This window comes from Larus michahellis, chromosome 10 (assembly GCF_964199755.1).
Source record: "Larus michahellis chromosome 10, bLarMic1.1, whole genome shotgun sequence".
In the NCBI taxonomy this organism is placed as follows: domain Eukaryota; kingdom Metazoa; phylum Chordata; class Aves; order Charadriiformes; family Laridae; genus Larus; species Larus michahellis.
This window is the reverse complement of record NC_133905.1, coordinates 2,524,779-2,539,914: the sequence shown is the minus strand read 5'-3', so window position 1 is coordinate 2,539,914 and position 15,136 is coordinate 2,524,779. Positions and strand designations below refer to the sequence as shown.

At 38.8% G+C, this 15,136-nt stretch overlaps 1 protein-coding gene across 46 annotated transcripts in view; it reads right to left on the bottom strand.

Annotated features, from left to right (window-relative positions):
• Nucleotides 1–15,136, bottom strand: part of SLMAP (sarcolemma associated protein) — an 87,694-nt gene that overhangs the window by 37,283 nt on the left and 35,275 nt on the right. For 23 of the 46 annotated variants that reach the window (XM_074602324.1, XM_074602322.1, XM_074602348.1 and 20 more), the window contains 8 exons: nt 14,089–14,236; nt 9,455–9,527; nt 8,057–8,093; nt 5,808–5,870; nt 4,115–4,210; nt 3,758–3,829; nt 2,764–2,904; nt 1,029–1,166 (listed from right to left, as the gene is read on the bottom strand). In XM_074602324.1, coding sequence (XP_074458425.1) covers nt 1,029–1,166; nt 2,764–2,904; nt 3,758–3,829; nt 4,115–4,210; nt 5,808–5,870; nt 8,057–8,093; nt 9,455–9,527; nt 14,089–14,236 — 768 coding nt within the window. Of the gene's footprint in view, nt 1–1,028; nt 1,167–2,763; nt 2,905–3,757; nt 3,830–4,114; nt 4,211–5,807; nt 5,871–8,056; nt 8,094–9,454; nt 9,528–14,082; nt 14,237–15,136 lie in introns of all 46 variants that reach the window. The other 23 variants (XM_074602313.1, XM_074602311.1, XM_074602334.1 and 20 more) reach the window with 1 other exon arrangement.

The window sequence follows — 15,136 nt, the reverse complement described above, 5'->3', positions numbered from 1 at the left end:
CAAACAAATCAAAATTAACATGTAAAGGAATAGATTACCTTGAGTTTTGTGTATCTGAAAGTACATTAGTAACTTTCTTTGCTAGTCAGATAAAGAAAATTGAAACAATGCAAAATTTTTCTGCTGTTATTTTTCTATAGATTTTACTTCAAGCACAATAACAAAGAGAAAATCTCAAAATATCTTAACTAACTTTTTGTCTGAGGAACCTAAAGTCTTACAGGAAAAGTACCAGGGCCCAAGAACTAAGAAACACCTAAAGTCTCCCAGCACGTCAAATCAATCAAAACCCAAGAGTCCTTCTGAACGGAATATACACTGCACAGACCAACTTGATGGAAAGCCACATCTTTTTCCTTGCTGGATTTCAGGATAATGTTTCAAAGACTCTCCTCCCTCAAAGCTAGGTAATAAGTTTCAATTTTGATCCTTCTGTGTATACCCATCATCATCATCAGTGATTAACTCATAATTGGGAAACCAATGGTCTTAAGACCAGCAATTTAACATTTTAATTTGGAAAGAAAAATCTTCTGTCTGAGGTGCTGAACCAGGACCCAAAGAACCAAAGTTCCAGTATTTATCCAAGACAAATGCAACAACTGCCTCAGGTCTACAAAGAACACAACTACCTTCCTCCTCCACATCTTCTAGATGGAGACTAGATCGGAGACTCTTTGGGAACAGGCTTTATCATACTTTTATTTTTTATGTGTGGGGATTATTTTGTTCTCCAGCATAAAGGACCTTTAAGTATTAATATACTTAAGAAGTTTATGGTAACTTATGGTAACTTTCAAAGCAAACAAAAAGGGAACCTTTTCAGCAATTTACTGAAATAACACTTTCAAGTACATTAAATGTAAACCAAAAGAATATGTAAAAGATGATGTGCATCTTTCTTTCATTTACCTGTTGTTTATAAAGTTTCTTCGCCTTTATTTGATTGCTACATTACAAATTAAATTGTATTTATTTTTTCCATGCATTATAGTATCATCATAAGTCAGATGACGTGGTGTCATTACCTTTAGCTTGTCAGAAAGATCTTTAATTTCATTTACAGCTCCATTGTACTTATTAGCTAATTCTCTTAATTCTTCCTGAGTCCGCTCATTCATTTCTTTCAGGTGAGTACATTCATCTTCTGTATTACTTAAGCTCCGCTGTAAGATAGAATTATTATGCAATAAATAAAAAAATAGAGACTAATAATCCACCAAACATTGAAGCTGATCTGTTTTTTCCAAACAGTATAGGTAACTAATATTTAACTGCTTTGTTCCTAAATTGACATAAACAAACAGATCAAGTCCTGGCAAAAACATTATCTATACAAACTTTTGTAATGTTGTACTTAAAGAAGAGATCACATGAAAACACATTACCTTCATGCACATGTAAAAAAAACCCAAACCCAAAAACCCGCAGTTGGTTATACAATTAATTGTGACTCGTAGAAATAAAGAACTGAAGCGTGTGATCCACCTCCCCCACTCTCTTCTGTTTTATGATAAATTGTGAAAGTTTTATAATAATTTGTGATTCGATGTAATCAATAGATTTCATCATACCTTTCACCCAGCAAAAGAAGATTTAACACATTATATAAGCAAAAAGGCTCCCAGGAAGTGTCCTAAATCTTTTTCTGAACTTCATAAAGTGGAAAGGCATCTGAACTAAGATCCTCTTACTCAAGAGGCACCTGGGTCTTCAGACAAGGAACGCTCCAGAAGTTTCCATCAGCTGGTGATAGCAGCACAACTAAACAGTGCATAGAGTTTCCTCCTTACAGCACAAGATTTGGTTCCTCATTTATATATATTTATTTTTTTAACAAGCTCTGACTTAGTTCACCACCAAAACATCTTTAAACAAAAGTGGATTCAAAACTACATTATATAATAATTATTAAAAGCACAACTTTCAACCAGAAGCCAATGATTCTTCTGGGTGGAGAAAAAAGCCTGTGGCACGAAGGACTCAAGCAAATCTCTTACTAAAGTTAAATTAATATTTCTGCCCCAAGAGTCAAAGTAAAAAGCATTAAGTAGCAAGTAAGAAGAATCTTCTGACTTACTAAAGGATTGGAAAGGAGAAGAAAGCTAGAAGTAAACATTAACAAACCTATCAAGAACTATTACAATATAAAAAGGGGCATTTAACTGAAATGCTGTAAGGTAATTTATTACAGCATTGCATTCTCTAAAGAGCTTGAAGAGGGTAGACACTTTGAGCACTTAAAATTTTAAGTCTGATGGTATTTCTTTACCTAAAGGAACATAGCAAATAATGATAAGCAAAGAGAAAATAAAGCAAAAGACAGATAGTCATGTGAGCTATTAGAGGGGCAGAAATCTTATTTAAAGAAAGTGCCCAACATTTTGTCATCTTAAAAGCTCATTTTTAAGTGTAATTTGTATGAGTGGTTAAGCTTATGCTTCCATAAATTTTACAGTTTAAGGAAGGTCTAACAGCATTTTTTCTAATGTTTGTATGCCATTTTCCCCTCACATACTGCCTTCGGTAAGGCAGCTTCATGAATTTTGGGATCCGACAGGAAAAGGAGGAGGAGCTTAAAGAATAGTTTCTCATTAACTGTTTAACAAGCTAAGTGTTGTCCAATAGGAGAAATACTAAATATACTGCAAGTGCCACAATACAACACATACTGGCATATTACAGGCAGTAAAACAGCGATCTAAGTAGCAGCAGTTATAATATTTCAGCATTTCCAGAAGACTGGGCATGGAACTGCAGTACCTCCACTTCAGACAGTTTTCTGACCACTTCAATTTTCTCCTGAAGAACCCGCCTCAGGGACTCTTTGGCTGTTGTCTCATAGTTGTGTTTGTCTTCTTGTAATGCTATAAGCTCTTTTCGTATACTGTCTTCTGTTTGATTCTGTACATATAATTCAGACACAAAGACAGAATATAAATTAGTATTTTGCTGATTAAATATATTAGATTGTGAGTAAGACATGTTCTATTCCAAAATGTTTAGCAATTTCTGGTAGACGGGAAAATGCTATGGAAAAATCAGCAATCAAAGATTCTTGGCATGACGGGGTGCAAAGCAGCCATTTTTTGAAGTGTATGTATGGCAGCACACAGCAGCTTTGATTATAGGAAAACTATAGGGGTTTTTTTGGCGCGGCTAAGACAATGTCAAGCATAGGAGACCTACAATTTGACAAACCAGAGACCTACGAGGTCCCATCTGAAAGACCTCAAACAGGACCTGCAAAGAAAGATCTTTTAATGTAGGTAGTTGAGAGGAATTGAAAATAAAATAAAACAAAAATTTAAGGCAGGCACAGGTGGCCTAAAGAACAATCAAGGCAGAGGACACTTGTTATTCTGTCTCTGACCATCAGATAGCTCACTCATAATGCCTTTTTTCAAATCCTTATTTGGAAAGAAACATCCATAGGAAACAGGACAGGATGGTTGCTTCTCACCAATGACAGAAATTCCTTTTCTGCATTTCAGTATGTACACGGTTATATACAAAAGAAATCAGTTCGCGCTAAAAAAAATATGCTGAAAACTAACCGTTTATCTAGACTTAAAATGATTCCATGTAACACAGAACAGATATACAGTTTTCATGCTATTCAGATTACCAAAACTGCACAGGCTCATTTCAGAAAGTTCATTTTCCAACTGCTCTCCTACAACTAGCTAATTTCAAGACTCTTCAAAAGAGCTATCTTTCAGCATTCCTAGAATTCAACTTTAAGTGAACTACTTACCTTTGAACATGCCTGTAATTGATTTCCCATAACCTCTAATCTTGACAGCAGCCTGTCTTCATCTATTAAAGCCTGGCAGAAAAGAAGTATCGCCTTAGTATTAACATGTGCTTTATGTAGTTCCCGGAGTGTTCTGCTTTAAAGACTTTAATTTTGCTGGAGTATTTGCTACTAAGAGTTATTTCAAACTGGTACATAATCACTAAATTTATATAAACATTAACTTTTGCACAGTTTAAGAGAACTGCCATAAGCTTGTTATTCTTTCTGCTGCTTTCCCAGTTTTTGTAAATTAATACCGAAAATATGCGCTACTGCGTATTTCAGTCCATGAAGGAAAAGGATGCCTGCAGATACCTGCCAACTAGTATCTGAAGCCTCTTGCGTGACAGCAAGTAGTCGCTGAAGGGTTGCCAGCTTCTGTTCCAACATTTGTTCCCGATGTAAGGCTTCCTATGAAGAGAGCAGAACACCAGTCAGTTCAGCTAGAACAACTCGGAAAAACAGAAGCAACATAAGAGATACCAAAATACAAGAAAAAAAAAGGAAGCGTGAGTACAAAACATTATCACATATTCAAAACTATAATAAGCCCATCCCATCTTACCCATCCATACATTTACTTGGATATTTTAATTAAAAAATGTTATCCTATAACCTCAGGTTGCTAAAAAGCTTCATTTTCCATGCATATGTTGTGTGTGCTGAGTACACACAGAAACAAGTTATTCTTTCCAAGACTTAAAAACACTTGTGACTTTTGTCAATAATTTGAGTAACAAAATTGTAAACACCAAAAGGCAGTTTGGCAGCTCCCATGCAATGAGTTGTTCATCCTCAAATCACGTCACAAAATTAAAATGCCAAACAAGAACTACTGGTTTTGTTCTATTTTTGGTTTACGACAGTAAGATAGAAAAGCATCTTTGTTAACAATTCCAGGATATAGAGAATGAACAGATTGGTGAGCAAGTATATATTTGGCCTCCCAAGAAAGAGCATCTGCCTGAGCTGCTTCCTGCTATGTCAGCAAATACATATAATGTTAGTACCCATCTCAGAAGCCTCGACATTGATGTGAAGAAACAGGCAAAATTAGTCAGTAAAACTATACATAAATTAAAGCTACGTAGAATTTAGCAGGAAGAATGTTTTCACATCTTTTCCAGAAAGTTGCTTTTATGATCCTTTCTAAAGAGTTTATTTATATATATATATATTTGCCCACACTTCAATGTGTTGTCATTTTGCAGTCTAGCCCTTTTGTGACACGACATCTTAGGAAAAAACACACCTATTAAAACTGACTCAGGAGCAGGCACAGAAAGGCTGGTGATACCAATGAGAAGAAGAGCTGCCACCACCGTGCCCTCCTTTATACTTTCCAATAAATACAGGGACAGAAATATTCATACCAAGAAATTATATTCACAGAAACAAACTAGTTCTGGACACGTGAAACGACATCTTGTTTTCCCTTTCTTTTGTTCTACCAAAACCTTTAAACCTGTCCCCGGTACACTCACTGCAGTGGATGACGCCTGAAATACTGGGAGCAAAAGAAAATGGGGGACAATGAGGTAGGATAGGAGAAAGGCCAGGAAAAGCAGGCATAGAGCATTAAGGGAGCCTTCTACAAAACAGGGAGCTTTTGTGTTTCTTTTTTAAGTCACAGTTCATACAGCTCATGCAAAATCCCAGAAGTTTAGATAGGTCTATACTGTGGTCAATTACAAAATAGAATAGTTTGGGTTGGAAGGGACCTTTAAAGGCCATCTAGTCCAACGTCAACGAGCAGGGAACATCAACTAGATCAGCTTGCTCAGAGCCCCGTCCAACCTGACCTTGAATGTCTCCAGGGATGAGGCACCTACCACCTCTCTGGGCAATAATGTTTTACATTCTTTCACTACAGAAAAAGATAGTTAAATGCTTATCATGTTCCAGTTTACAAACTGCAAGCCAAACAAAGATATACAGAGCATAACATCTGTGTTTTGAACAAAGATTAAATACATAGCCAAAACAACACAGTCAAGAGAAAAGTTACCTGTAGATACTGTGAAAGCTGAAACAATTCCTGAGAATACATGCTGGGAGTGTTAGCAGCAACCTGAAAAATAAAGAAATTTAAGAATCAAAATGGCTTTGGATTTTTCATTAAACTCAAGCAATGGAAAATTCATCATTTAAATCTAGTCATGAAGGTAAACTTAAGATTATCTAACAACTGGCATTTTCAATCATTTATTGTTCTACTTTTTTTTGTTCTCCTCTTTTTTTCTTTTTTTTTTTTTTTATGATAGAACTTCCCAACTGAGGACTGAGGCCCCACTGTGTTAATGTCTTTACAAGCTCTTGAACCACCAACGCACCAAAGAATTTAAGGCTTTTGTTTTACTTGAGATTAAGCTGACAAAAAAACCTCAAGGTGCACAAAGGTGAAGCCATTTAACCCAAGGACAAACAGAAATCAGGTTTCCAGAACTGCAAATAAAGTCTCTCATATTCCAACTCAATGTCATCGCTGTCCCACACACACACATTCATCACACATTTTCTGGAGACTTACTAGACATTGTCTTCATCGTTCATCTTTATAAGTACCTGTTTTGGATTTGGGGAATACCTATAATATCTCTAATCATAACTGTTGTTGCTGTATATTAGCACCATCATCTTACTTGATTTCTATTTACATACAATTAAAGAAGTTTTACTATGTCCCCCTGTACTCGGCACTGGTGAGGCCACACCTTGAGTATTGTGTCCAGTTCTGGGCACCTCAATACAAAAGAGATCTCGAGGTGCTGGTGCGAGTGCCGAGGAGGGCAACGAAGCTGGTGAAGGGCAACGAAGCTGGTGAAGGGCCTGGAGAATAAATCTTACGAGGAGCGACTGAAGGAGCTGGGACTGTTTAGTTTGAGGAAGAGGAGGCTGCGGGGAGACCTCATCACTCTCTACAACTACTTGAAAGGACATTGTAGAGAGGCTGGTGCTGGTCTCTTCTCACAGGTCATTAGTGATAGAACAAGAGGGAATGGGTTCAAGCTGCAGCAGGGTAGGTTTAGGCTGGACATTAGGAAAAAATTCTGCACAGGAAGAGTGGTCGGACACTGGAATAGGCTGCCCAGGGAGGTGGTGGAGTCACCATCCCTGGATGTGTTTAAGACTCGTTTAGATGTGGGGTTGGGGGATATGGTGTAGGGGAGAACTTTGTAGAGTGGGGTTGATGGTTGGACTCAATGATCCCAAGGGTCTTTTCCAGCCTAAATGATTCTCTGTGACGCCACCACCTCTGCCAGGCTTAAAGCCTGTTTTTTGCTAAGCCTGACTTCCTACTTTCTCCAGTCCCAGAAACTGTCTGGACTCAGGGAGGTGGCAAAATGTGTTTATTTACTAATTCTTGCACACTCTTCCTACACTGACATAATTTTGAAGCTGTTTTTCACACAGTCCCTCCTCAGAATTTCTGCCCTTGCCTGGATTCATGCTATATACACTGTTTTGAAACCTCAACTTAAATGCAAAGTCTATGGACTCCTCGGGCTGCTGACTTCACAAATAAGTTCCCTTAGTTTCTGAAAATTTTGTTCTTCATGTTTAAAACTCTGATTCAAACATATTTAAGTTAATCTTTTTTTTTAGAGGCTGGAGAGACGATCAATTCCTGACTGCTTGTCTCAAGAGCGTATCTATTGACAGCTGTTTTACAAGTGCCCCACATTATCAAAATTGAGTTTAAAAATTAGACTAGACATTACTGACTCCATGACTCTACAGTGAGCGACTCTGGCGGTATTAGGTGCAAGAGGAGCAGAGAGGTTTGGTCGCAATCTGTCTCTGGAACGTGCCAGAGCACATTCCAGCCTGTGCAGTGCGGCTTCTCCTCCATAAAAAAAACAAGACACAAGGACATCAGACCTCATCCAAACAGCAAATCATAAGCTACCCTTGGGTCCCACAGAACAGATCAAGTACCAAATTATGCAATACCCACGACCTCTTAGTCGGTCAACCTGTACCGGAAAATTTAACCACCTTACCATCAACGGGTTTTTTTCTTAAGTCGTGTTTCAGATGCCGCACTGTCAGAAGTCAAGCTACCTTAAAGTATACACTGCAATACTGCACTACCTTCTCTACCTTAAGTGTCATTCAAAATATTAAACTAGGTAAAAACAGACAGTGGAAAACATATCTCAGTACAACTGGACTTCACCATTTCTCCGTCTTTATAACAAGTCAGAAAGCAGTACGTGGCTCAATAAAGCAGAAAACAGCAAATTACTGAATTACCTTGTCAACAGGACTTGGTAATGGAGCATGGATAACACTAAAAAAAAAAAATTTAAAAGTAAACACAAAGTGCAGAATAGCAGTTCAAAAATCTAAAAGATGCCTGCATTAATTCAAGACGCTTTGTATTTTTAAAGTTTATTCTTCAGATAAAAATGAAGAGTTAATATACAAACATGCAAAACCTGTTAATACTATGCTGATGTTTTCAAAGTTACAGAACTATTTTCAAATTATAAATCCAAGGTCTATTCTGAAAACTCTCTTACCAACTTTTATTTCGGTAGCTACATAATATTTGATTTTTTTAAAAACTGATTTATTAAGCTTTAAACCAATTTACACGCACAAAACAATAGATATGAAAAGACAGTGGATATACTACTCTTGTTTACAAATTCAACAAACTGAGTAAAACAGTATTTGCTAACTTAGAGAATTTTGTACACTTTCACTACAGCAAATGTTATATTTGCACATTTTCATCTGATCTAAAAAGTTCACACATTTCTACTATTTCTTATTAGGACATGCAATTACATGGAAAATTTCCCAAAATAATTTATTTTGACTTGTCTTGCCAGAAGCAAAGACACCTTAAAGCTTCATGCAGATATTTCTGGATACTAATGATAAAGGAATAATTAAATAAACAATCAAAAACATAAAATTGCTGAGGATAAGAGATTATTAGAATTATGTCATTTGTAACTGGCACGCAGTTACTGCAAACAAAATATTTACGTTTTTTGTTTATACCGCTCTTTGAAATTTTCTCCAAAACGTGCACATATACACAAAAAACTCTCAATAATCATCGGGGTTTCCAAACATTATTCCATCCAACGTATGTTATATTTTTTCCCCCCCTTATTCCAGGCAAAGCTTTCTTTCATTATGACACCAAATAACTGCACCACGAGGCCAGATTACTGTATTACTTATCTGAAGAATATAGTGTTACGTATACGCAGAGAGAGAAGCCATTGACCCCACTTTAGTAAAGTCTACGGGCATTCAAAGGAGCAAAGATAATAATCCCAAATAAAAAAGAGGGAAGGAGAACACTCATTTGCTTTCTTTTGTCCTGTTTTCTTGTTTATAACACCCATTCCACGCTAAACCACAGGCAGTCAGAAAAGCCCAACTTGATAAGAACTTTTTTATTCTTGTATAGAACTTTTTTATTCTTTCATAGTTGTCTTAATTTCTAAAAGCAACAAGCAAATGAGATTTCTTTTTCATAATGCCCGCAAGAGAACCATGCTCTCCGTTATTTTCTTTGCATGATCACAGGAAAAGAAATCGTTCCTATGTTGATTCAAAACATAATATTCATCAAATCCTCATTATTCAGTAGTTTAATTTTGCTACACATGAATAGATATTTATTCTTACTCTGATCGCAATCGAGCTTCCATTCCATCTGGAAGAAACAGTTTGATTGTGGAGACTATACATCCATGGGTAACTGAAAAGAAACAAATACTAAGTCATCATGATTTGTTACTACTTAAGTATAAGTTCAACGGTGAATGTTATAGTAACCAAGCGAAACGCCCGAGGCAAGCAAACAAGGGAAGGCAGGGCTGCCTTCAAGCACCCGTGCCCGGGTCTGCCTTCTCGGACTCCTCTGGAGATGGAAACTTCATCACTGGAGACTTGACGCAATTACACCGTGCGCTTAGTCCTGGCTGCAAAGCCGTTCCAGTTCCACTTCTGCCTGCAAGATGTCTTTACTGCAGCAAGTTAAAGTTAACTCCATGTTTCGACCATGAAGTGAGGAAAAAGGAACGCATCTTACCTGTCCCAGGTAACAGGAATGCAGAAGTATAAACAAAATAACGAACTACCTTTTTGACAAGATTCCTATGAACGTATCCAGGGACCTAAAAGGTCACACACCCGATTTGTGTCACTAGACACTCACTTCAACATCTGGAATTTGCCAAGTGATTGTTATTTACAAACACAAGGACCAAAAAGGGAGCACAGAGGAAGCGTGCAGGAACCACCGAGAAGTACATGCCCTTGAACGCTATGGGCAGCATCATTCAAGACGATGCACCTCTGTTTTGGTACGTCTGTAGTACGTGCCTACCACGCAGCCCTCGGCAGGCGGCCTCTCATTCCACACAGAGAAAGTTTGCCTCTCCAGGACTAAATTCAAGATTCTTTGAACTCACGAAAGATCCCAAGGAATAAGAGGAGGAAATGCAATATTTGATTCTTACATCAAGTTCAACCTCTCTTCACAGTGTTTCCCAAAAATGTTACTGGTACCATTTTCAATGACATTGCAAACAGTAAAATTACATCTGGGGTTTGTTTTTTTTTTCTTATATGGTTCTATGATTTCAGAAGTAAAAAAAAATCTTTCTAGTTACATGGAAAGACAGACAAAGATTGTTCCCAAAATACCACCACAAGCCAGATACAAATAAGTATATGGTCATCTATCATCTACCACTACACCTAAAGCACCCACCAACACACAAAGACAAATAGCTGCTCTACTTTCATGGTTATTAATACCAGCAAAACAGTTAATCTGGCTTTGGGAAAAAAAAAAAAAAAAAAAGGGGCAATGGGTGTTTTAGGACAACGTTAGTACTCCAGGGAAACAAGACATGTCTTTGAGGAAGCTACCTCAATAGAATCTAAAAATACAGGAGAAATGATCCAACTAAACAGAGTTGATCTTAACCTTTATTCAGTGCTAAAAACTAATGCTTTGGAGAAGTATCCCCTTGGCTACAGCACCTTGTTTTTTGTAACTGACCTGATAAAGTATTAAATTTACATGCCAGGGAAGAACAGTCAGGACCTTATTCTCAAAACAGATTAACCCATGGGGTTTGGAGTCTTTTTTAGCTTTAGAATTCCCCAGAATTCACAAATCTGTTCTTGCAAAAACACTTGTAAAAATACATTAGTAATATTAGCTGCAGCATGTAATACAACAGCTTTCACAATGAAAAAAAGTTTTTCCTTTAAGGCATAAAGACGAAATTAGTGATTTCAAGAAGAAAGTATTAGGGCAAATGAAATTAAAGACCAACAGGGAGCTTTACCTTTGGGTCATATATATCAGGTGGCTCAGCTGTAAGATTATGGAATTCTGAAGTTTTTCCATCAAGACTCAGACTGAAAAACAAAAGTCTCCTAAAAGCCGCAAGAGCTTTATTTGTATAAAAAAAGGAATAATTAAGAGACAAAGGGGATTTAGCTGAGGGTCTTAAATAGACTGTGAAAAGGTACCATGCATTTTAATAAGGTTCCTAAAAAAAAATTATAAAAAGGAAAAAAAACCACAACACTCTGCACTCTGTCTTTTAGCTATCAGTTCATTATAATTGAAAGAATAATGAGAAAGCCTAAAGGAAAGGTAAAGCAAGATATAAAACATTATTATAGCGATGAGTGGACAGGACAGTAGTAATTGTTTAAATTCAAGTCCGCGTTATTCCTTTCGGGGAATAACAAAAGCAGTAAAGCAACCTCCGGCTGCCAAACGGGACCGAGAACATTCTCCTCGGACCAAGCCCCGTTCCCTCCTCCTGTCCCCGTGTCCCACGTCCCACTCACCTGCCGGGCGCGGGGGTCACGGAGCGCTGCCGGGGGCCGGCCCTTCCCCGCCGCCATCCCGCCCCGGACCCACCGACAGACGGACGGACTGGCCGCCAGGGGGCGCCCCGACGGCCGCTGCGTCCCGGCAGCCACCCCCGGCCGTGGCGAAAACCGCGATTCTCCGGCAAACCTCGGCCACCCGCCGGCTGCGCCGCGGCACCCAACCCCGGACAGCCGCCGAGAGCTGCCCTGAACCCCGCCGAGGGCCTTAGGCTGCAAAGCAGCGTAAAAACGGGAATAAAGTCGTGATTTTTGCCTCAAAAGTTTTGCATCCTAGAGAGACAGTTTGCAAATGAAGCTCTCCTCTTTATTTTCACTTATTGGTGTGATAGCAGCAGCCACGGCAATAATTGACATAGTGCTAAGAATCTGCCTTTTCCCTTCCCCCTGGAGAGCCCGGTGATGGGCAGCGACCACTGGGCTTCCTCACCCGCACAGGCTTTTACAAACACCACGCCAGAGAAAAGATGTATTAAAGAGCCCAAACTTGACTGGAACCCAGTGCATGAACTGTATTTGACCCAGATCATCTGGTATTATTTGACCCCGCTTGAAAGCCTGCTGCTCCTTTCCGTGCGGGGAAGTCACCACCGGTTAACTCCTGGAATGCTCTGGCACCGACTGGGAAATTTAGGAAGTGCTAAAAGAATACAAACCGCACTAACAGAAAAGCAGGGTAAGATGATGAATAGGTAAGTACTGTGTTAAGAAGAGGGAAACGAGCAGGCCTGTGCACCGGTCAGTAATGGGACAAGTGGACAAATGAGGAAGCGGGAGGGTTGGAAACGTTTCTCCAGGGCCTGTTCTTGCCTTCGGCTCCCAGCGGAACGCAGAGGAATGGGTGCTCCCACCGCCTTTCCTGAAAAATCACATACTGAACGTGCCACTACTTTAATGAACCAAACCAAGATCGTATTTGCAAGGAAATGACTTACTAAAGCACAGCCTGAACAATAAAATAAAATGGATTCCAGCAATATTTACACAAATCAAAATTTACATAGGCAAGTAAACTGCCTATCCTGTCATTACCTTGTAATTACACACAGCAAAATGCTGAAATGTCTTGTGCAAGGAAAGCCTTATGTAAATACCAGAATGCAAAATGGTTGTAAAGGGAATCACTAATTTAAAAACTACTTTCATGTCTGTTTCATTACTAGATTAGGTTAACAGTAACATCTGAGATTACTGAAATGAAGTGGTGAAAAAAATGTGTTTATACGCATTCCAATTGCACTCATGGGTAAACACTAACTGCGATGCAGCTGTTTCATGCCCCAGCACGATGATACCATCTTCATTCATTGCTCGGGGGAGCATGAAGAGGGAGGAAAGCAAACTTGTACGCTCTTCCTCATTAGCCAGCTCAACACGTTCATGAGTAACGTAAGTACAGTTCCTATGTTCAAAGCTAGAGAAGAGGAAAAGGAAGGCTGCACAACCTGATCGCTCATTACACAAATGCCAGGTTGCTGGGATCGCGTTTTGTAAAACTAACGTAAAACCATGGGGAAGAACTACTACTGGCACGAATTCCTGGCAAGAATCTGCTTACGATGAACCTTCCACAAACTTTCACATAAAGTAATTGCAAATAATTGCTGATAAACACAAGTGAACTCCAATTTTTGTTCCAGCTAAATCTTAAAATAAAAATTGTTTTAGGTCTAAATACACATGAATAAACTTTTTTGGAATGAGCAACGTTTTCCTATCCTCATTTGAGAGTACCTGCAGAAACCCAAATCAATAGCAGTCACAGAAAGAAAAAGTAGATATCTTGACAAGAATTAAATTAGCCTGTTTCAAACTTATGCCGAGCACCGTATCAAGAAATGCAGTTTCATACTTCTGCCACGTTATTAGTTGAAACTTTAGGGTTCATAGGTTTGACAGAAAGGTAGTTACAAAAATAAAATTAAAAAAACCCAAACACACACCACCACAGAACCCCCACGCAGCACTATCCACGCATGCACATGCTGCGCTTTTAAAATTGCTGGAAGTCAACTGAAGTGAGGTAACAGCTAAGCTTGTGGTCCCAGCTGAGCCTCCTTTTCCGGACCTGCATTTCCACGACACACACTAGCACACATACACCCCCAGAAGACGGGGGGCCACGGAAGCAGCCCAGTTAAAATGTAGCTTGCAGGGGCAAGGGGGGTGCGTGTGTGTGATCAGGGTCAGTGTTTTCAGCAGATCAGTTTCTTGATCCAGTTCACTGCGTGGCCACAGGACTCGCTGCCAGCGCAAAGGAGGGAAGAGACAACCCAAAAAACCCAGCCTGTTTTCTTACAACAGGACTACCATTTACTCTTAAAGATCGGATTGAAATAAGATGTTCTAAATAAAAATACTTGAGAGAAAAAAAAAAAAGAAAAAGTGATCCATACCCTTACCTTTCCGCGTGTTCTCCGTCACATCTACACCAAACTGGATGATGTCACCTGACATAATTTCACATGGTGGGCTTTCCTCAGATCCTCTACTCAGTCTCTGACTATTAATAAAGGTACCATTACTACTTTTAGTGTCTTGAAGATAGAACTGTAGAACAAACAAAAAGAATACAAGGTAAGTATCCGGAAAAAAAACAAAAAAAACCAAAAAAAAACACAAAACAAGAACAATGAAACATAAGTTCCAGTAAAATTTTATTTGCTAAAAAATACAGCCTGACAAATGGACAAGGGTATCAAACTCAAAACACCCTCCTCAGGATGCAACACCTTCACGTTATCAAGAAATGTTTGTACTTGCGTATTAGTTAACATATGATTGAATTCTAGCACATAGACTATGCAAATAATTGCTACAAACCGTGCTTAACCTACTGCCTGCATGGAAAGGATCAGACACTGCTAGCAACAGCATCTTTTGGCACACATAAGTAAGAATTTATATTCATGTTGGTCAACACACAAAAATTCTAAGTGTTCATACACTTAAGGTACCAGCATTCCGTGGCAGAAACGTGCTGTAGGGAAGAGTACCACTGAGGGCACAAGGAAAAGCTTTGGCAAAAGACAGAATCAAGAAATTGTAAGATGAGACCACAGTGAAACTAAAGGGAAACAAAACCTAGGATGTTTTTACCTCCCTGGGATAACTAGTTCACACCATTAATTTAATCTCAAGATTGCTGCATCATCAAGCACCTTTGCAAATACCCATTTGTAGATTTAATTAAACTTTAATAGCAACTTATTGAATCTGAAACTTATGACACAAGACTTCTAGTCAAAACTGCTGCATCTGAGAAGAGGTCACAAGTGAGTCACCCGGCAGAAGACCAGAGTCACTGGCTGAGACCTGATCAGCAGAGAGCATGAAAGAGGGCACTGGAGTCTTACTAACCAGCCAGGTGTAACTACTCAAATGAGTCACTTACAGAAGTTCAAGATGGCCATAGTTATTACAGGAACCTGATGGGACAGCAGAAATCCC